The sequence below is a fragment of the Chelonoidis abingdonii genome, chromosome 2 (genome assembly GCF_003597395.2).
Source record: "Chelonoidis abingdonii isolate Lonesome George chromosome 2, CheloAbing_2.0, whole genome shotgun sequence".
Lineage (NCBI taxonomy): Eukaryota > Metazoa > Chordata > Testudines > Testudinidae > Chelonoidis > Chelonoidis abingdonii.
In genome coordinates, this window is record NC_133770.1 from 296,837,307 (window position 1) to 296,859,940 (window position 22,634).

General features: G+C 49.6%; 1 protein-coding gene across 4 annotated transcripts in view; it reads left to right on the top strand.

Annotated features, from left to right (window-relative positions):
• Positions 1–22,634, top strand: part of LOC116838821 (adhesion G protein-coupled receptor B1) — a 177,887-nt gene that overhangs the window by 26,411 nt on the left and 128,842 nt on the right. For all 4 annotated transcript variants that reach the window (XM_032804392.2, XM_032804369.2, XM_075063294.1 and 1 more), the window contains 3 exons: positions 985–1,060; positions 4,149–4,251; positions 5,469–5,512. In XM_032804392.2, coding sequence (XP_032660283.2) covers positions 985–1,060; positions 4,149–4,251; positions 5,469–5,512 — 223 coding nt within the window. The remainder of the gene's footprint in view (positions 1–984; positions 1,061–4,148; positions 4,252–5,468; positions 5,513–22,634) is intronic.

Here is a 22,634-nt window from a genome sequence, read left to right on the forward strand (position 1 = left end):
GGAGAGAGAAGAGAACGGCCTGATGTCAAGTGCAGAGTCGTGCAGGGACGGAGCGGGGTCTGGGTCAGGCTGGGGCTCGGCAGCCTGTGGGTGAAAATCTCCCACCCTCAGCTGCTAGAGTCATCCTGATACAGCTTGGCTCCCTGACGGCTCTTCGTCGGCTCGGCTTCGGAACTGATCTGCGAGGCAGCCAGTTGTGGGCTAGCGACCTTCTTCTCCGACCCGCTCTGCGGATTGGCTCGAGGAGCCCAGCTAGAGATCCCCGGAGGCGAACGAAGCGCTGCGTCCACACAGCCACTGCCAGGGCGGCTGCTGCTTCTGATTAGACTCCCAGCATGTGCCTCCTGTCCTGGCCTTGACAGAGGAATTAGCTGGAGTTCTGAACAGGAAACCTCCAGTCCGGCTCAGTCCAGTTAAAGCTCAAGGCCTGTGCACGGGCCTCGGGTCTGTGTGATCATAGAGGGTCACCCGGCGATCACCCGGCGAGGTGCTGAGCACTGCTTGTGGGGTGCTGAGGGCAGCGGAGCCTCCTCCATGACTTTGAAAGCCAAGCTAGGCCATAGGGAGCCCCTATGTGGTGAGAGTAGGTGCTGCGGCTTGTGGGAGGGAGGCAGGGAGAAATTCAGCCTGCCTCAGGCTAGGCATCCAGTACAGCAGCCCCGCTGAAACTATCAATGGCACCTAGGCCTTGCCTGGGCCCTCAGCACAGGGAGGAACTTTCAGCCTGTGGGGAGGTGAAGAGCTGAAGAGATATGTTTGACCCTGCCTGAGTGCAGCAGCCTCCACAAAGACCCCGCTTCCTGTTGTGTTCATTACTTTCATGCCCTGTTTCCCGTCTACCCCCATTGAATGTATTCCCGCGGAAGTCTAATGCCTGCAGGACGGGCCCCACGTAAACTACCCTCGGGCCATGATGATGCTTTCACCGTCCCTGATCGTCACAGTGCAGTTGTCTTTCTCTCCCTTCTCTTTGCCGCTTTGTAGAGACAGACGACTCGTCCGTCTTCGTGGTGGGCACCGTGCTGTACCGGAACCTGGGGAGCATCCTCTCGCTCCAGAGGTAAGGACACCCTTATCTTTCCGGAGCCCCTCGGCACTCGGAAAGCCCCAAACCTGCCTCCTTGACTGGAAATTAAAGGGGCCAGGCAGGACCTGAGCAGCCAGTGGAGCTACTTGCATAAGAGGGAGAGGATTTGGTTCTGCAGGGATAACTTTTGGGCCACTAATAACTAGTGCTGCACTTGAAGTTGGCTCAGTCCAGACTCATGCTTCAGGGCATAAGCTGATCACTTTCAGGGTGGTCAGGAAGATTTTTTCCATTTTTGTGCAGCATTGCACATCATGTGGCCAGCTACGCCAGAGGAGGGCTTTCCCTTCTGCTCACTGAAGCACAAAGTAGTAGCTACTTCCTGAGGTATTATGCTCCTACAAAGAGGCAGGTGAGAACCCTGCCCTCTCAGCGAACATCTCCTCTGGTGCTGAGATCATGATGGGCTGCCAGGTTCCCTGGGATCATAGTTCCTTGGAATCTGTCTGGATGAGAAATGAAATAGCCGTGGTCTCTCTCCAGAGAGACACAAGCAGTGGGGACACAACACCTGTGTGACATGGACACTGTCCCTCGTGCCAGCACTGGGCATCATGCAGCACCTGTCACAGGTGGAAAGAGCTGGCGAATGAACCCTCAAAATCAAATTCTCAAATCTTTGCCTTGCTGCCCAGACTCAGGATAGCTGCAGGGGAGACCAAAGAGTTAATAGTTCCCTCTCTCCCTGGCATGCTCCCTATTTCCTCCCCACAAGGAGGTACTGAATGCTCCTGCCTCCCTGGATCTCAGAGGGCACTAAGGGCACTCAGCATTGGGCAGGATCGGGGCATATGATGGCAGAGCAGAACTGTGGCATCGAAATCCCCTTCCCACAGTAGATTTTCACCCAATCATCCCCACTGTGAGGCATTTCAGGTCGCCGTGTTCCTGACAGATCTGGGGCTGCGTGCTCGGGAGAGGAGCTGCCTGCCACACGGTGCCATTCGAGAGCAGTACTGCTCAAGACGGGCTCGGAGAGTGGAGCAGAGTGGCACGGATGGCTGCACATGTCTGCAGTGTTCCAGGCCTCTGCAAAGTGCCTCAAGGCAATGAAGCTTTTGTGTTCGGCAATGGCTTTTCTTTTTCTTTCTCTCTCTTTTTTTTTTTTTTCTGAGGCTGGTACTGAGGCAGTAAAGTAAGCATCCTAAGGCACCTTCTAAATCTGTTCTGGACTGATTAGCATGAGCCCATTTACCATAAACGCCAGGGCATCTCTCCTCGTGGATAATCATTGAAATACCTACAGATTTAGGGCTGGCAGTGGTGGGTGGCTAGTGAATTAGAATTAGTGAGCAAAGGGGCTGTATCCTGTAATATCTTCCATTACAGTGCTGGGAATGAGACTGGAAGGGCTGAGTGGTAAATAGGCTTTGCTAACTGGCTTCCGCAGGAGTTTCTGCCAGGGCATTCTCCCCTGGGTCCTGATTTACGGCATTGCTTAATTAAGGCCAGTTTTCTTTAAACAATGAACAGCCCTGAATCTCCTGTGACTGTACGGAAGAAATGCTGGATCAGAGGAAAAGTCTATCATTCCTCTGTCCAACAGGGATGTTGCAAGGAGATGAGAATAACCCCAATAATGTACTTAATTGTGCAATACCGTACTATAGGGTAACTGTCTTCCTGACCTCAACTGGTGATCAGTCTATTTCCTGGGAGTAGAAGGAACAAGGATCAGATTTTGTTTTCAGTAACACTGGTTTAAATCCAGAGTCACTCATTTAAACAAAAGGAGTCACTACAGATTTACCCTGGTAAATTACAACGGCTAGTCTTATTCATGTATGGGTCTCCTCCCTCTTGACTTGCTTTGATTATTTCCTGCAGCAGTGAGTTCCACAGGTTAATCAAACAAAGCATTAATGACATTTATTTTTAACTATTTTAAATTTCGTCTTTGATCCCGCAATTCTTGGATAGTTGTGGCCTCAGAGCTGGGATTTATAGGAGATCCACCCTGAGAGAAGAGTGACATTCCAAATGGAGGCCCTTGGTATGAAAGCCGCAGTCTGGAGTTGAAGGGGGTGGCAGAACAGAGGGAGTCAAAGGGTTAAAAATCTGACCCTCCCCCCCATCACTTCAGAGTAGAAACTAGCTGCCCAAAACCTTTCCCAATAGTTATTGGGTAAACAGAAAATAAGACCCCGATGAAAAGCAAATGATTTCAAACATGCCTGGGATAAGTGAGAATCAGAATAGGGAAGGAGTGTTCCCTAGTGGTCAGTGCAGTGATGACTGGGAGTGTCCTGGGATCTATTCCCAGCGCTACCACCATGGACAACCAAACGTGGCTGTCTGCAGGTGGGTGCCTATGTATCATCTGAGCACCACAGCTCCCGGCTAGTACACGAGGACCACGAATCACCTCTGATTTTACGAGCCCAACTCAGGACACCTTAAAGGGGCCTGATTTTCAGAAAGTGCTGAGCACCCATCCTCTGAGAATCTGGCCCCTTTATGACATCTCCAGCGGGGACCCCCAAATCACTAGCCACTTGTGAAAATATCAGTCTAGGCACCTAACATTAGATACCCCAGGCTGAAAGCTTGGGCCTCTGACTTCTTATCCAGTCCAATAAAAGCTATTGCCTCACCCCCCTTGTCTCTCTAATTTTCCATCTATCTGAGGACAGCATTGTACGCACCTGTTACCCACGGTGTGGTGAGGGTTAATGGATTCAGCGAAGGGCTTTGAGATCCGGGGATAGCAGGTGTTACTGAAGTACCAGGAGAGGGGCAAATGCAGCCACCAGAGTCCGTGCCAGGGAGTTGGTTGGTTAGAGGGTCCCTTGTTATCCACTTGTGCTGCAGGGCCAGTGCTCTGCGGCACGCGGCTCTCGTTCCAGAGGGAGCTCAGTGGAGCTGGCAGGGGCTCCAGAACAGCAGTGGGGTGGGGTCTGTCAGCAGGAAGGGCATTGGATGCTGACTACATGGATTGGACCGATTCCACTTCTAGAGTACTGCTATGGTAGTAGCTGGCCTTACACAGGTAGCCCAGTGGGACTTTCTCTGTGTAACCATCTCCGTCCTCTCTAAAGTGCCGGTTTCCTTCTCTCCCCAGGAACACCACGGTGCTGAACTCCAAAGTCATCTCAGTGACTGTGAAGCCTTCTCCCCGCACTCTGCTCACGCCTCTGGAGATCGAGTTCTCCCACCTGTACAATGTAAGTCCCCTGCCCTCGGCATCAGGAGTTACGCTCTTGGTTTGGGTGTCGGTGATAGCTTGACACCGAGCAGGTCTCTCTGGGGGATTGGGCTGTGAACATCACTGCCAGACTCTTTCATGCCTCCTACCCCAGGCTCGCAGTCACAGGTCTGGCACAGTGAAATCAGGTTTGTGTTGGTGTCCTGCTGTCACTCCCTCTTCAGTGATTGTCCTTGGGAACTTGGACTGCACAATGGAACTCACTACAGGGAACCCACTTCCCTAACCCAGAAGGCAGGAGATGTAACAGGACTAGGACTTGGGAGACAGTGGGTCTTGCCCCAGGATTTGACTCTGATTCACCATGGGACATGGCAAGTCACAGCCTCTTTGGGCTGCGGTTTCCCTGCTCATAAAATGAGGCTAATGATACTGACTGTCTCAAGGCAGAGGCTTTATTCATGAATGTTTTCAAAGTGCTTCGCAGTTCTCAGGCAATGCTAGAGAAGCGTGGATTGCTGTTGTTATTGGCACCTTGAAAGCAGGTCCATTGCCAGATCAGGATATCTGAGTCAGTCCTTGGATGCATAGGAAGGGTATTTACATGTCTGAGAGCCAATCTGTGCCTCCAGTCTCCCAGTGTGGATGTCTTCTTACAGCCCCCACATGGGACTACTGCATCCTGCAGGGAGGGAGTTTCAAAAGCGCTCAGCATTGGCCTGACTCAAGCCCTGCTGCAGCCAATGGTAAATCTCCCATTGTTGTCAGTGGGCATCGAGGGCATGTGGCATCTCGCCAGAGGTTCTCCCCCAGGATCAACCTATACCTCAGACACACGGTCCTGCTTCCATTGCAGCCCATGGGAGCAGGACTGAGCCCAGAGAGAACAGGCAACCCTGCAGCTCCAACAAAAGAGGGTCGGATGGGATTCTGAGTGGGGAGAAGAAGGGAAAGATCAATCAGACAATGAGCCAAGCTCCCTGCTTGATGCTCTGATGAGTGTGAGTGTGATCACTGGGTCGTGGTACAGTCCACTTCTCCCCTGGCCCTTGAGCCACAGCAGAAGATGGCCATGAAGAGTGCAGAGGTCTACGATGGCATGTCTGAAACACCACTGTGTGTTAATGCCATGTTAAATGCCGTGCCCATGTCAATTCTGTAGATGCCCTGTTGGGAGCACAGCTGTAATCTCCTTTTCTTTCCCTTCCCACCCCTTTCTTCTTCCTCTCCTGCCAGGGAACCACCAACCAGACCTGCATCCTGTGGGATGAAGCCGATGTGTAAGTCCAGCTGCTTTTAATTTGCTCTCCTCACCTCTGGAGCACATTAGCTTTGGGACTTGGCAGGGTGTGTCTGTTTTGGGAGGCAGCTGATGTGGAAGCAGGTGTGTCTCGGGCCCCTCACTCTCACCATTCATCTCTTTTCTGCATCTGGCTTTGTCTGTCAGCTTCCTTGGCAAGGGAAGGCGAGATCTTTCTCCCACTTCCCTCAGCAATTTCCATTCACATCCTTCCAAGCGGGATCCGAATAAGGATCTGCCGCTAGGCCGTTGCCTTCTTTGTCAGAAACACTGTTGAGATAAATCGTATATTTGAAGGCTGTAGATCACTTGTTTCCTGAGTGTGACCCAGGTTCTGACCCACTGATTTTCTCCAGAATGCTTCCAGTCTCTCCATCGAGCTGTGTCTGTCACCACAGTGTGAAGCATCCAAGCAGTGATGATAATAGCTTCCTGCTGCCAGAGAGACAGTTGCATTTGCCATGGGAGCTTTGGGGACTGGACATAATTTTGCAAAAGTGGCCTTGGATTTTGGATGCCTCTATTTTTGGGCTGCTCAGGATGAAGAATGTTGAGCCTGACTTTTCATAGGTATTGAGCCAGAATTGTAGGTGCACAGCACCCTCTGAAAGTCAATGCAAGTTGGGCACCAAGAAAGTCCAAAATTAGAGACCACTTTTGAAAATAAGGCTCATTAAATGGAAGTAGGTGGTGCATTGGTCTGGTGTGGTAAGATGATTCCTATGAGAAGTCCTGTTATCTGTAGCCCTGTCTGGGTCTTTCTTAGGGTCTCCTGATGTGTTGTTGACCAGCTAAGTGAAAAACCTGATAGTTGCCACAGGGAATCGGGACTGACAGTTTGGGGGAGGAGATGTCAGTCAGAGCAGCTTTATCATAAGAAGTAGCTGGTGAAAAAATGTCTTAGATTGTGAATAAACCCCAAAAGGATCAGAAATATCTCACTTAATGGCACCTTTTGCCACTTCTCTGGTTTATTTTTGTGTATCAGTCTGGGGGTCAGTTGGTTTCATTTTATGTTTATAGTCAGTTTCACTCCTTGGGTTCAAATGCACAAAGCTCTGTATTTATTAATTATTATTTATTATTAATTAATTATTATTATTATCATCATCATCATCTTGAAAACAATTCTGATTTTCCCTCTTTGTCTCCATTAAGTTACTTATACTTGGGCACGTTTGTAGCCGGCTGATAGACTTGTGGTTGGACAATGATTAGCACAAAGGAATACACAGGCTAAATCCGATGAACGCAGTGATGCCTTCAGGCATGTCTGTGGAATCACCCTAGTGTACCTCAGGGCAACCTGGAGTCGCAGTGCTAAAACCAAAGGTTGCTCAAATACGTGAGGAGAGTCCTTTGGGATGCTGGTGGCAGGGGTCTGCCACGTGGGTACCATGCTGACACTGCAGTACGGTGATGGGTACGTTGGAGATGCATCTTGGTGCTTGCTAAGGTGCGATGTATACGCAGTTTGCTAGGGGGTACACTGAGCCAGGGGCTGTCCGTAGCTGTGATGTGCCAGGAGAAGCTCCAGAAAGGATCTCTACTTCAGAGCCACAGTTCCTGCCTATTCGCCTCTTGCTGTGGAGTGAGGTTACTTCTCCACTGTTCACTTCTGCTCCTCTTTACATGGCCAGCAAACAGGGATGGGGCTGAGCCCAGGCCCCTCCTTCTCTCCGCCCCCTTGGCCTCTCCCCACTTGCTCTCAGAGTGTGAATCATATCTGGAGAGCTGGGGCTGCTCTCCACGTCAGGCCTGAGGCTAAGATCCAGGTGTAACTCACACGCCTTCTTGATGTGGTGCTCTGTCCCATTTAGTGGTGCCAAGACCACTTAGAGAGAGAGATTAATGAGTCTGCTCTACAGCCTCAGCTAAGGGCCATAGGGCTTTTAGCTCACGCAGTAGAGGCTCATGCGTTCAGCTCTAGAGGTCCTGGGTTCAATCCTGGCTGCCGATGAGCGGGGTCTGTTGGTGTTACACAGGTAGGCTGAGTAAAGTGAATTGCAAAGTCTTGTTTCCCGCTCAGCTGAGCAAGACAAGTGTAGAGTGTAGCCCTGATTTGATGAGAGGGGAGGGAATGGCAGAGGCCTGAATGACCCCATGCGGCTGATCCTGGAAAGGGCTGCATCAGGGCAGGTATTGTTTTGGCTCCGTTACTGACCTGGAGGCTCATGTGACAGGGCCCAGGATTAGAATGGGAAAGAGTCAGGGCAGAGCTAGAAATTGGAAGCGACGGTGACAGTGGAAGGCAGCTGAGACGGGGTCAGCGTTCAAGGTGGTATTGTTATCTCAGACAGTCTTGAGGGTCTGGCTCCCTGGTCCATCCAGGTGCTTCAGATCACTGCCCACAAAGTGATTGGCCCAAAACAGCTTGTTCTACAGCCTATGCTGTCCCTTGTCAGCTAATATGTTAGCGGTGTTTTCACTCCGGAGTCCTCAACACGCCACCGCACCAGAGGACAAGCCGTTAGCTCGGAGCTAAGCAGGTGCACTCTAGGTGCTGACATGGGAGGTCTGTTATCAGTACTATATTCCAGAACCTCAGACAGATTTGTTGCTATCCATCTGGAGGATTGTTTCTCAGGCTCTGGTGCATTGTATTTTCTTCCAACGGCATTTAAAATCCAAACTGGTTAAAAGCTCCAAGAAGACTGCAGCTGCAGACTCCACTGGAGGAAATTCCAGAGCTAGATCTGCCTGGGTGCACTCTGGCAGAAGGAGCTGTGAAGCTGTTTGTATAACATTTTCAGGCTGCTTTGCTGCCCTTGATGACGCCTGGGAAAGTTTCTGCAGCGGGAGTGTTCTCCAAGTAACCCATGTCCTCTTCTGTCCTTGAGGCTTGACCCTTCACCCCAAGCTTCAGCTGAACTCCTGAACTCCAAAGAGTTTGGACAGCTGTTTCTGCCAATGGTATTGTTTGCAGCAAAGACTCCTGCATTCTATCCCTGGCTCTGCTAATGAGTACAATAGTTGTGTGACCTCAGGTTAATACTTCCAAAGTTAAGTGCCTGTTCATGTTAGAGGCAGCGTTTACTGGGTCTTTGATAATGTAGCAGCATCAAAAAGGTTAATCAATCTACTGTGCAGTCTAGCACTTTGATTGTATATTTGATCAAGCCCAAGAATTGTTTTAAAGGGAAAGAAAATCCCAATAGCACAGGTGGTGAAATTCACTCTGCTACAGCTGCAGCCACTGATGCTTTTCTGTGAACAGACTGCAGCCACTACAGGCACCATAGACTAAAGGAATCACGCTGTGTGACTGCTTCTTTTACATGTAATTGGCAATTGGTTGTTGATGGGTGGCCAGTGGTCTGAGTTTGGTTAGGAGCATGCTTTGGGAAAGGTGGTTGCTTTCGGTGTGTCAAGTATCAGAGGGGTAGCCATGTTAGTCTGGATCTGTAAAAGCAGCAAAGAATCCTGTGGCACCTTATGGACTAACAGATGTTTTGGAGCATGAGCTTTCATGGGTGAATACCGACTTCGTCAGATGCATGTAGTGGAAATTTCCAGGGGCAGGTATATATATGCAGGCAAGCTAAGAGTAATGAGGTTGTTCAATCAGGGAGGATGAAGCCTGTTTTAGCAGCTGAGGTGTGAAAACACGAGAGGAGAAACTGGTTTTGTAGTTGGCAAGCATTCACAGTCTTTGGTTTAATCTGGGCTGGAAAAATGTGTCAAATTTGCAGATGAATGGAATATCAGCAGTTTTCTCTTTGAAGTCTGGTTCCTCGAAGTTTTTTTGCTGGCAGATGGCACCTTATAGTCTGCTGTAGTGTGGCAGGGAGGTTTGAAGTCCCTCACTACAGTTTTTGTATATTGCGATTGCCTATATCATGATTTGTGTCCATTTATCTTTTCCATAGAGACTGTCGCAGTTTGGCGCGATGTTATAGTAGCAAGAGAGCCATTGCTGGCAATTAGAATGGCAGTATATTAACATTGGTGAATGTGCTGTGAAATGAACGGTAATGTTATGGCTGATCTGGTTAGGACTTCAGGACAGGGACTTCATGGACCAGACTTCAAAGAGCAACTGCTGATATTAGTTCATCTGCAAATAGACACATCTAGCTCAGGATTAGACAAAGACTGTGAATGGCTTGGCCAACTACAAAAACAGTTTTTTCTCCTCTCTTGCACTTCATATCACAATCAACTGCCTAGAACAGTGGCCTCATCCTCCCTGATTGACTAACGGCTCATTATCTTCGCTTGCTGCATCTATATACTGCCCTTGGCAAGTTTTCCACTACATGCATCTGACGAAGTGGGTATTCACCCACGAAAGCTCATGCTCCAAAACGTCTATTAGTCTATCAGGTGCCACAGGATTCTTTGCTGCTTTCAGTGTGGTAGAGTCATGGTCCGTTGGTGTGAGCACAGAGCTCAAAGCCAGGAAAGCCTGAATTCTAACCCTGCCTCTGACATAGAGTCTCACTGTAGCCTGGGACAAGTTGCTTCCCCTCTGTGCAAAATAGGGATAATGGTACTGGGTGGTCTCACCGGAGTGCTATGCAAGTTTGAAAGTATAAGGAGGGTTTTGTGGTAAATGCACTGGCTGGGCATCAGGACACCTGGGTTCAATTCCTAACTCTGCCAGATACACCCTTTGTGGCCGCGGACCAGTCATTCAATAGGTCAGTGCCTCAGTTTCCCATATGTGCAATGGGTATAATATCTACTACTTCCTTTGTCTGTTCAGACTGCAGGCCCGTGAGGGGTCGGGACTGTCTCTGAGCATGTGTCCTAGAGTTCAAGGCCAGAGGGGAGCACTAGATCACCCAGTCTGCAGGCCACCAGCACCACCCAGCACCCACACACTAAATGCAACAGCCAAAATCAGACCAAAGTATCACAGCCCACAGGAGACTAGACTGTTATGTGCCACTGCAGAGAATAGGAGAGACCGAGGTGCACCTGAGGCCCCTAGAATAGCAGGAGAATGATGAAGAGAAATATACCCAGATAATCCTGCCAAGTGACCCGCACCCACACTCTGCAGAGGATAGCAAAAAACACCCATGGTCACTGGGTGGAAAATTCCTTCCTGACCCCATGTATGGTGATGGGTTAATGTCTGTGCAGCACCTAGCACCGGGGGCCCTGTTGTCAGTTAAGGCCTCTAGGTCATGAACCTGAGCCTGAGAAGGAGCCAGAATTTACCAATGTACATTGCCAAAGAGCCACAGTAATACGTCAGCAGCCCCCATCAGCTCCCCCACCCCCTGGCGTCCCTGCTGATCAGCGCCTCCCCCTCCCTCCCTGCACCTCCTGATCAGCTGTTTTGTGGTGTGCAGGAGGCTCTGGGGGGGAGGGGGAGGAGTGAGGGCACGACAGGCTATGGGGAAGGGTTGGGAAGGGGTAGAGTGGGGGCAGGGCCTGAGGCAGAGCCAGGGGTTGAGCAGTGAGCACCCCCTGGCACATTGGAAAGATGGCACCTGTAGCTCCAGCCCTGGAGTCGGTGTAAATTCCTTTTTAGCACTCAGGACCAGCGTGCTGGGAGGGTCTCAGGGGTACTGTGCTGGCTAGCCTGGGTGATCAGGCCTCTTCGGCTGCCTGCCTCTCTTCCTCCTCTCGGATGTCTTCTATCAGCTGGGAGTAACTTGGAGGACTCCCTTGCCTCTCCATTAGCCAAAGCTTGATATGGATCAGTTCATTATATAAAATCCCTTGAAAATTGGGCTGTCACATAAGAGCCACTTCTCCCTCCCCGCAGCTCTCTGTGGTAGCTTCTCCAACCCCTGTAAACAGGCTGAGACCTCATTTCTCTGCTGGCTGACACTGGAACTTAAAATACAGTTGCTCAGCTCCCAAGGGTGTGACTGACAGCTGCCAGGCAGTCATTTATGCTAACCCCGGGGTTTTGGATTTTCAGGGTATGCACAATATCAATGGCTGGGCCCACAAGACTCTTTACTATAGATGCTTTTGCTTTTCTGCATCCGCTACCTGCCCCTCCTGCAGCATTTCAATGGTGTCGTCTAATCATGAGTCAACCCCCAATCCCCCAGGTATCGCGCCTCCAGAAAATACCCTTCACTTTGGATAGGGGACTGACTCAGGATGGGGCTGTACAGCGTTTTCCAAGCTTTGCTCACACGTCAAGATTGGGGCAGCTGGTCTTTCTTTGGCTAAGAAAGTGGACACCTCAAGGAGGCGGTGGGGGCTTGCTTCCTGAGACTGCCAGCTTCCACTTCTATTTCGCTTGGCACTTGCGAGGGTTTCTCTGCTACTGGCAGCTCGTGTATTGCTGCATGGCACCATCCTCGCTCCTAAACATAAATTCATGTGCCTTGCTCCTCCCAAAACACCCTAGAGCTATGTACGGGGTGGTTTTAACTGACTCCTCATTGTGTGCCCGTCAGCCCTGTTGTTAGAAGAGATTTCTTGGGGTCTATACACATCCTCTTACACCAGTACTCCAGCAGGCGGCTAGAGGGTCTGATTGAAAGCCCATGGAAGGCGTTGGAAAGTCTCCACTTGACTTCAGTGGACTTTGGATCAGGTGCTTAATTTGCCAAGAAAGAAAAGGCAGAGAGAGATTCCCTGGGAGGTGTTTGGGTGGTAAAGGTATGCTCCTGACAAATGGAAATGCTCTGCGCCCACCTCTGCTTCCCATTATGTGCACAGGACTTCCCCTGGCTTCAGGGCAAAATCAGCATGAGATTAGCCTCGGGTAACCAGACGTCCCAATCAAATCGGGACTGTCCTGATTTTGAGGATTGTCCTGTGTCCCGATTAGAGTATGGTTGGGACACCATTTGTCCCAGTATTTTGTTTTCTGATCTTTGGCGATAATTTGTCGGCGAGTCCTTCAGTCGCAGATGGTCTTCGGAGGTATTTTGGCGGCGAGTACTTCTGTCTTTGACAGCAAGGTTTATTACCCCCAGCCGAAATACCGCCGAAAACCGTCTGCGACTGAAGTCCTTTCCGCCGAATTGCTGCCAAACTCCCTGATGGGTGAGTGTAAAAATACCCACCACCCCCACTGTGTCGGTCCCGATATTTTCCCCTTAACATCTGGTCACCCTAGATGAGCCCCCCTAGAACAGTAGCCTAGGGACTGCTCATGGGCAGGGGAGTTAAAACATTCACATATCACTGATCTCCAGCCTCCTTCTACCTACCCTAGATGCTCTAGTCATGGGCACCTAACAATGCAGAGCAAAAGAGAGAGAGAGAGAGAGAGCTAAGGCCTGATTCTGAGGGGTGCTGAGCCCCCGGCACTGCAGTTGAAATCAATGGGAGCTGTTGGTGCTCAAAATCAGGCCAATAATATAGGGAGAAGGACAGACACCGAAAATAATTGATAGATATTTGCAGTATTGCAGTATTTAGCGGCAACGCTTTGAGTACCTTCCCTAGACCTGAAGAAGAGCTCCATGGAGCTTGAAATCTTGCCTCTTTCGCCAACAGAAGTTCGCCCAGTAAAAGACATTACCTCACACACCTGGTCTTTCATAGATAGATAAAGAGGGCTTATAGACGGATAGGTAAGCAGGTATATAGATTGAGGGATTGTATGCAGATAGATATGTAGCTAGCTTGAGGAGTTCTTTGGGGATGGATACGTAAATAGACAACCATCTCTTTCTGGCAGATGCTAGTCTTACATCCTTGCCTAATGTTCAAAGAAATCTAGCTCACTTTATTCTCCTCTTTATTCCAAGCAAGCCAGCAGCCAACAGTCTTTCAGATTTATACCTGCTGACTTGGTGACTTAACAGGTACCGCTGTAGCTCACCTGAAAAATCAAAACAATCTCCATGCTTGAGTCCTTGCCTAAGGCAGCAGCCAGCTGAGCTTTAAAACACAGCCAAAGCCAGGCAGTGGCCCTTTAATGGCCACTTAAAATCCATGGGCCATGAAGGGTTGAACCGTAAAATTGCAATTAGAGCAGACAATTGTCATCTGTGTGTCTGCTTCCCCAAGATGGAGTTGTTAGGCAGGACACTTTAAATAATATAAAAAAATTTCCAGGGTTTGTTCATTTGCATTTAGATAGATATTTAAGCTTATATTATTAATAATGGATTTTTGATTTATTAATCCTAGCCCGTTTGGGTGACTGTCTGCTAGGCCCACTAGTCACCGCCCCCCCACTCCCTTCCCCCGCTTCCACTGAGGCCCCAATCCTTCACTTGAGCATGAGAGTGGAGAAGATCACACGCTAATTTTTGTTGTGTTTGGTGCAGCGAGTATGATTAATGAGCTTGGCAACAGCTGGGTAAATTGAAAGCTGAAGTTGCGGAATGATTTGGGTTTGGCTGGCTTTATTCCATTCATCTGAAGTAATTATTAGCTGCTTAGCAGCACTGTTCAAGTTAAAATCGAGGCAGGTTCTTCTCTCTCTCTCTCGCTTTCCAAGACGGGACGCAGGGAGCTGATGGATGGAGACATCATGGATTCTGTTCATTGGCTTCTGCATTCAGGGAATTTGCTTTCACCTCCCTTTGCTCCTCCTTTCAAGTGCCATCACCTCCACAGCTGCACAATGGCAGTGAGAAGGAAACCCCTGGGGCTTACATTCCCATGGCCAAAGTATCAGTGGGCTGGCAGTGGTGTTTGACAGTACCGCTGGGGACTGGGCACCAGGACTCCTGGCTACAACACCTGGCTGTGCTGCAGAATGATTCTTTGATCCTGGACAAGTCACCTGGAGACCTATTCTTCTCCCCTTACACTGGTAGTCCAACTACTCGAGGAGTAAAGCACTGCTTCGTGTATGAAAGGGTGGCAGAATGAAGCCCTGACTTCCCGGTGCCTCTGATTTCCCAGCCAGTGAGTGGTAAAATAAGTACTGTACAGGGGAGCTGGCAGGCTTAAGAAATGTTTGTAAAGTGCTTTGAAGGTAAGGTGCTCTAGGAGTGCATGGTTTTAGTTCAAGGATGCTATAATCTTTCCTGGGGGAAGATCCTCTGTTCCAGTACTTAAAGCTTTTAACCTATATAACTTTTGGAATGCGGATCTTACCTTTCACGAAGGTCCCTTTGATGGGCTAAGGGTAGGCATTTATAGGAACAAGGGCTGCTCTGCGGCTCGGCTAGCTAGAACAAAAAGGTCAAACCTGTGTCCTCCAGAGCCTAGGGTCAGGAAGAAATCCAGCTCCATGGTTCAGTATTGTACTAGGTGTTTTATGCAGCTGCCAGAGGAGATGGACCATCAGTCTGTTCTGGCTCGGAAATGTGTATCTTCTGAGATATAGTTCAGAGCCCCTGACTGAGGCCATGGACACGGGTTCTTTTCAAATAGTAACTTAGCTGAAGTACAGCCTTGTGTTCCCAATCCTTTCAGAGGACAGGAGCACAGGGCTGGAATAAGAACGGGTGTTACAAAATAGAATTGAGGTGCCTTGGAAAGACCTGTGTGGTATAATAGTCAGAGGTAGGGTAGCTCTGGGACAGGGTGCATTGGTAGCAATGAGTGGAACCCCATATTGGGAACGGCAGGGGATGCAGCAAGTGAGGCTTGGGATGCATTGGCAGAGGGGAAGCTGGGACCGGAGTAGCAAGGGGCACAGCACAACAGGTCAGCCATGGCAGAGTTCTGCTGGGATCTCAGAAATTAGCACGTGGTTGCAAAACAGCCCCTTCAACCTATCAAGTACACGCTGAGGAGTCTCCAAAGGAAAATCATATATATTTAGAAGCTGTCTGAATGCATAATTGCCTGTGTTATGTATGTCATCTGTTGGAGCAATCCTTGTCTTCAGCATCAATCCCCATCCCCAGAACTCCTTTCTGTGTAATGATGGGCTTGGATTTAACCCCCGGGTGGCCAGGGGTAGTAGGAGCAGAGTTAGCCCAGGGCTGGGTGCTTTAGAAAACCCCATGCCATGTGTCTTGCACTGGGAGCAGCAGGGAGCGTAATGTTACACAATTGTTTCCATTCTTACACCCTGTTGTAGCTTTCGAAAACTTGCACCCATTGAGGCTGAACTTTGGGCAGTGGGTTTTTGCATTTGAAGTTTAAGGCCATTCAGCCATTTTCGAGTTGGAGGACGGTGGGGAGAAACCAACAATAGCAACAATTTTCTCCTTCCCAAAAACCAAACAAACTCAAAACAAAAAGCCACCAAGAGCAGGGAATAGTTGCAGCCTTTTCTGAACAGCTGTGCCCTGATTGGCTGAAGGTGGGAGGGGGAAACCTACCATGGAAATAGCTCTCACTGAGGGGCAGTGCCTTTGGCATTCACTGGTGAGTGTGTTATACAGTGTCGTTCCCCCTCACCACCCATGCCAACGCACAGAGGGTATGGGGTTGGTATGGATGTCAGCTACAGAGCTTCAGCAGCTCCTGTTTTTAGCTCTGGAGATCTCTGGTTCAGTCCATAATGTGTCAGCCAACAGCTCTGACACCTTCCTCTGCTTTATCTGATTGTCTAGTTTGACCTCCTGTCTAACACAAGCCAGAGAACTTCCTGAAAGTAATTCCTGCTCGGACTAGTGCAGATCTTTATAGAAAAACAGTCAATCTTGGTTTAAAAATCGCCAGTCCACCACCACCCTTGGTACATTGTTCCAATGGTTATTTACCTTCACTGTTTAAAATATACATCCAGTTTCCAGTCTGAATTTGCCTCGCTTCAACTTCCAGCCATTGGATCACGTCAGACCTTTCTCTGCTAGACTGAAGAGCCCATTATCATATATTGTTCCCCATGTAGGTACTTATAGACTATGATCATGTCACCCCTTAACTGCTTAAATTTATCACCATAAGGCTTGATTTCTAGGTCTTTAATCATTCTTGTGGCTCTTCTCTGAACCTTCTGCAATTTATCAACATCCTTCTTGAGCTGTGGGCACCAGAACTGGATACAATATTCCAGCAGTGATTGCACCGGCACCAAATACAGAGGTAAAATAACCTCTCTGCTCCTACTGGAGATTCCCCTGTTTGTGTATCCAATGATCGCATGACCCTTTTGGCCACAGTGAGTGTGTCTACACTGCAATTAAAAACCCGCAGATGGCCCATAGTGTAGTTGTTCAGGCTTGGGTCGGAGCCCGGGCTCTAGGACCCTGTGAGGAGGGAGGGTCCCAGAGTGTGGTCTGCAGCCCAAGCCTGAATGTCTACACGACAATGAAACAGTCACTTATCCTGAGCCCCTTAGCCCAAGTCAGCTGCCACAGGCCAACCACGAGTGTCTAACTGCAGTGCAGACATACCTGAGGTTGCACTCCTTCACAGGAGCCAGCCTTCCTGTCTCCTCCCTGTGGTTTCTCTCCCTGAGTGACCCCTCTCAACTTGTTTATAAGGCCCAGATGTCATGTTATCACCTGAGCCTTTTTGTCCTGCCCTCTCTGGCTGACAAGTAACTACCTAAATGCCACCCAGATGAAGTGACTGTGACTAACTGGGCCTTTAACCATTTCTCATGTATTACTGGGGCTTTACCCCACCACGCCTCTTTTAATTATTTAATCAAGTCCTATATCAGCCACTCCAGTATCTTGCCTTGATTCGATATCAGGCAGACAGGCCCCAAATTTTCCAGGTCATCCCATTTCCCCTTTTAAAATATTGGCATATTAGCTTTCCTTCAGCCTTCTGGAACTTCCGCGGTGTCCCAAGACTTATTGAAAATCAACATTAACAGTCCTGGTTGCTCCTCAGAGCTCTTTTAAAACTCTTTAATGCAAATTACCTTTTTTTGCATGATTATTGATAATTCTACCATTTCCATCTAGTAATAGACCTGTGTCATTGTTAGGATTCTCTTTGTTCCTAATATACTTTTAAAAACTCCTAATTGTTCTTAACTCTGCTGGCCATATAGGTCTCCTTGTCTCCATTTGCTTCCCATATCAATTTTCTACAATACTTGCCTTCTGATTTATAGTCATTACTGTGGACTTCCCTTGTCTTCTAGTTGTTATATCTTGAGTTTTTATTTTCCGTAGCTGCCTTCACTTCCACTCTAAAACAGATTAGTGTTTTAACCATTAGGCCCTTCTTTCTTGACTGTGGGATTGTGGCTTTTGAGGCCTCTAGTAAAATATTCTTGAATAATTCCCAATTTTCATTCACATTTTTATGTTTAAATTCTTCCTCGCGGTTGATTTGGCTCAGAATAGGGTTTTTAGCTTTGTAAACTGACGCTTTTAAAGTACCACGTATATCTATTGCTCTTTTGAATGTTATTCTGTTTGCACATTATTAATCATGATCCACTTGTACCATTCATTTTTAGTCCGGGTGGTCAGTTCCTCTTTATCTGACAGGGTAAGCTCTCATGTAGAATTCCCCTGTGTTGGAGGCAACCCGTTTTGAGTTAGGAAATTGTCATCTATAATATTTAGAAATTCCGAGGATGTTTTAGCATTGGCAGCATGAGCCCTCCAGCATCTGTCACTCAGATTGAAGTCCCTCATGATCTTGCAGCTTTTCCCCCCTCTTGCAGATAGATGCTTATGCAGCTGTCTAAGCACGTGCAGCAGATGTTTTTTTGTAAAGACCAGCTCGCTGATCAGCTTGCTCCCCCTCTCCCTGCCATTGTTGGTGAATGGGGAGTGGGTGAGGATGAACGGAGGCTCTGCTTCACCTTCTGTGGCATGTCAGCCAGCAGCTATGAGCCAGCATGGAGAATGCAGCCATTCACTGCCAGCAAGAAATCCCAACACCCCAGAGCAGCAGTGAATAGACACGATTCCTCTCCTGAATTACCCTGGTGGTGGCTGCAGTCCAGCCCTAAGCCTGCAGGCATGGAGCTATGGGGGGCGGGATTCTCTGTCCATGGTTACCCTAGCTGTGGAGTGGAAGGTCTCTTCAACTACATGGCTGCCGGTTGGGCAGTGTCACTGGGGCTAGGGCTGTGTAATGGGCGCAGGGAAGTGACCAGGTAACAGGAGGCTGTACTGCAAAGGAGAAAGCCAAGGGGGAAAATTCCCTCTGAGCTCTGCCTGGCTGAGTTATATATTAGGGGGGAACCCTTGCCCCTAGCAGGAACCTGTAGCAGCCTGCTCCTCACACCAGCCCCAGCTGCAAATGCTGCCTTCTGCAGAGGACTTGGGGATGCTGGAGGACAGCTGTGCTAGCAGTAGCAGCTGCTGCTCTCCCAGTCAGCCCAGCAGATGGCTTGCTCTGGGAGCAACAGGTAGACCTGATTTCATGGTGCTGTTGGAGGCGAGAGGTGATCTGGTCAAAGCAGAACTCAGGCAAGGGGGAGCATGAGAGAACGTTTGCCTATCCCCTTCCACAGCATTACTGAGTTGACCCTCACAACAGGTGAGGATCTAAAGGACAGAGAAGGTAGGGCCTGGTTCCTCAAACGTATTTACTGGCACCTAATTCCCATTGATTTCAGTGGAAATTGGGCACCCAAAGACCTAGGAGGAGCCAAATCATCAGCTTAAGGCTGCACAACAGGTTGGTGACTCAACAAGAATTTGAACCCAGATCTCTGAGGTTCCAGTGCTGTGCCTTTAGTGCAAGGCCGTCCCTGCACTTGGGAGGGGCTTGTTAGGTGAATGACACAGATGCTGCCAGAGAGAGCTGAGGTCAGATCTTTTACTGGACCAACTTCTGTTGGTGAGAGAGACACGCTTTCGAGCTTACACAGAGCTCTCCTCCAGCTCTGTGTAGCTCGTCAAAAGCGTGTCTCACTGACAGTAAAAGATCTGACCTCACCCACCTTGTCTCTCTCATATCATGGGCCCAACACAGCTATACCTGGGCTGGCCTGATAGCAAGTGTGAAAGATCAGGATGGGGGGAATAGGCACCTATGTAAGAAAAAGTCCTGAATATCGGGCCTGTCCGCATCAAATCGGGACAGCTGATCACCCTAGCTAGACCGACGCTGCAAAGAGCAGGTGCTGCCAGTCAGCGGAGCCTCAGTGCCTGGCTAGCATGACTTGGGATGTACAGTATAAAGCACCGCTCACAAATACGGGTGAGGAAGGTGTCTTTGGCCTTCCTTCTAGCCTGGAAATGAGGGACTCAGCCCCCGCTTAGCTAATCCTCACTAGCCAGCGTTGTCCCAGGGGCTAGGAATGGCCTACAGGAAGAAGCTGGGTTTTCTCTATCGCCTTTCCCTAGGGCAGGCTGTAGGAGAACCGAGTTCTGCGTAATACAGGGCATCTGCTGCCTGCCAAATGTACCATGGCATGTGGCACTAGGCAGAGGGGAAAGCGGAGATGGGGAAGGTTTCAAAGGGTCTGAATCAAACACTCTTGTCTTCTCGTCTTCCCTCAAAGTCACTGAGTGAGGGCAATTTTTTCTTCGCTTCCCCATTCTGGATTGACCCCTCTCAGGCCTCTTCCTGGGCTGCACAGGCCACGCCAGCCCTGCTGATTCTTGGCTGATTAGCAAGGCAGTGGCCAGCTGGCTGGCTCGTTCCGTTCAACAGCCCCATGCCAGGCCCTCCGTTCGGTATGAGCGGGGCCCCGGTGGCTGGACTCACAATGCAAAAGCAGGCGGCCGGGGGAAAGGAGCCCAGCTTCTCTCTCCAGTGCCACCTTTGTCTCAGCAGGAAGCTGAGAGTGTCTCCACCCCTCGGCCTCGTTCTTCAGTGCGGTGGGGGGAAGGGCTATTTTTATGAGGCACTTGGGAAGTATCCAGCGTTTGGGACTTGCATCTCCATTTGTGCCAGATCTATGGGGCTCATTAAGGGTTGCCAGGCTTACAGGTCACGTTGCCCTGTTTGCTGCACAGAGCTGCAAGGGTCATCTGGGAGGGGCTCAGTGGCTGGCTGCCGGAAGGAATAAAGTAGGTCCCATAATTCAATGGGAGGAAGCCTTGAAGGTAAGGCGGAGGGGGAGGGCATCTCCTGTGAATGGGGCAGGTTCGCTGGTGGGTTTCCAATGATTAAAGGCCGTGACAGTGCACAGCCATGGCGTGGCTGAGGGCACACTGCCATGTGCCTGTGTCTTCATGTGCAGATGGATCTGTGTGTATGTGTGCGATAAGCCTGTGTACACAGGTGTGGGTACATGTCTGTGGGTAGCTGCATAAGCCAGTATGCATGAGTGTGTGTGCACACTTGTGGATCAGGTATGTGGTGCATGCTGGTGTGTAAGTGCCTGGTTATGCAGGTGTGTGTGCACACACTTGCATGCATATGTGGGTATGTGTAACATCAACAGATCCCGGTTATCGGCGGGCAGGATCAAACCTGGGACCTGTGGAGCTAAATGCATGAGCCTCTACTGCGTGAGCTAAAAGCCATATCACCTTTAGCTAAGGCTGTAGAAGACTCATTCAGGGTATGTCTATACTACCTGCCGGATTGGCAGGCTGTGTTCAATGTATCGGGGATTGATTTATCGCGTCTCTTCTGGACGCGATAAATCGATCTGTGAATCGACGCCCGTACTCCACCTCAGCAGGAGGAGTAAGCGGAGTCTACAGTGTAAGTGGAGTTGCATATCTTAGTTCGAACCCCCCCGCTAGTGTAACCCAGGCCTAAGTCGTCTCGGTGCCACTAGCTGGGACAGAACACCACATCCAGGGGATGTGTGGGTTACACGGGCCCATGTATGCAGGAGAGTTCAAGTGTATGTGGGCGGGGGGGTCTGTGTGCATGCATATGTCCTGGTGTGGGTATTTGGATAGCTGTATGTGTGCTCAGGTGAGCATCCAGACATGTATTATGTGTGGGTACATGTGCTGTCCCATTGATATGGTGTGTTCTTAAGGCGCGGTGTCCTTTTCCTCCCAGCCCCTTGGTGGCTCTGAGGGATCAATTAAGCTGTCACACACTCCCCTGTGGCGTCATGTGTCAGAAGAATCAGGTCAGCTGATTACGTTCTGTGGCACAGGGTGGCAGCCCCAGCTGTCACTTGCCTTTCACAGCCTGGGAGACCAGGGCAGAAGTGTGCAAGGGAGTTGGTTCAACGAGGGGAAAGGGAGGCTCTGACTGTTCGCGAGCTCTGGTGCAGACTGCATGGGTCTTCTGCGTCTCTCTCGGAGCTCATTGTTGCCTGTGCGGTTTACCTGGTATGTGCTGGGAATGTGTAATCTGTTGCAGGCTGCTTTTCAATGGTCTCTGTGTGTCAGTTGTGAGTGCTGATTTGCAGCCTCAAATGCTGCCAGGCACAGCCATTCAGAGCCGAAGAAAAGGGACTGGGAGAAAACCGCATCCCTGATCTCATGAGCTTTAACCTCTAACTGCTCAATAGCCAATGTAATTCATATCTAAAGCAAAATTAAGGCAGCCTGGGGCCTCGATTCTGGAAGGTGCTGAGCACGTGCAATGACCATTGGCTTTGGGGGAACTGGGGCTGCACAGCACCTTTCTCTCCAGCTCACATACAGGCGGAAGTCTTCAGGGGCTCAGACTCAAGCATAAACTCTTTTAACTTCCACATGTTTCATTTTAGTTGTAAGGCTACTTCTGCCACCTGTATTCATGCCAGGAACCCTGACTTGCACCAGAAGTCTGGTCAGATTCAGTGGGACACGTATGAGTGCAGATGAGTGATCTTAGGGCTTACGGAGCCAAGACTCTGTTTGCTAATGACCAAAGCTCTTTGTGTGTATTTACATGGAGGCTCTGAAATCCAGACCCCAGCACCCACTAGCAGCATCAGAAGGGTCTCCTTCCTTCCAAGCCAAATGTCACCGCCTGTCTCATAAGTGGCCACACGGCACTGATGAACCCGAGGTCCAATAACCCTGGACTTTAGAGTAGCTCCGATTCATAGCGGGGCTTCGCAGTTCACCTCATCTTTCTGGGCCGAACCAATCCCTCAGATCCGAACACCCTCCAGCTTTGGGGAAGACCTGGTCCACGTATGATCCTTCGCAGCTGAGCCTTGTCTCTCTGATGAGCTGAACATGGTAGAGGAGCCAGCACTGGAATGAGCTAGATCGCAGGAATGGAATGACCACATCAACCATTTGGAAAGGCAGTGTCATCTAGGAGCCTGAGCTGAGGTCCTAAAGCCATAGTGCTCTCAGTCTGATTCCTGACACTGATTGGATGTGAAGGATTAGACATGTCACTTCTCTTTGTGTCTTAGTTTTCCCTGCATTTCCTCACCTTCAGTTTGAGGTTCAGGTAAATGCAATTGAAACTGCTGAATTTCACCTTGTTTTCCAGTAAATCCCTGAATTTCACAGTTTCAATCCAGAACCACAAATCAACCTAGG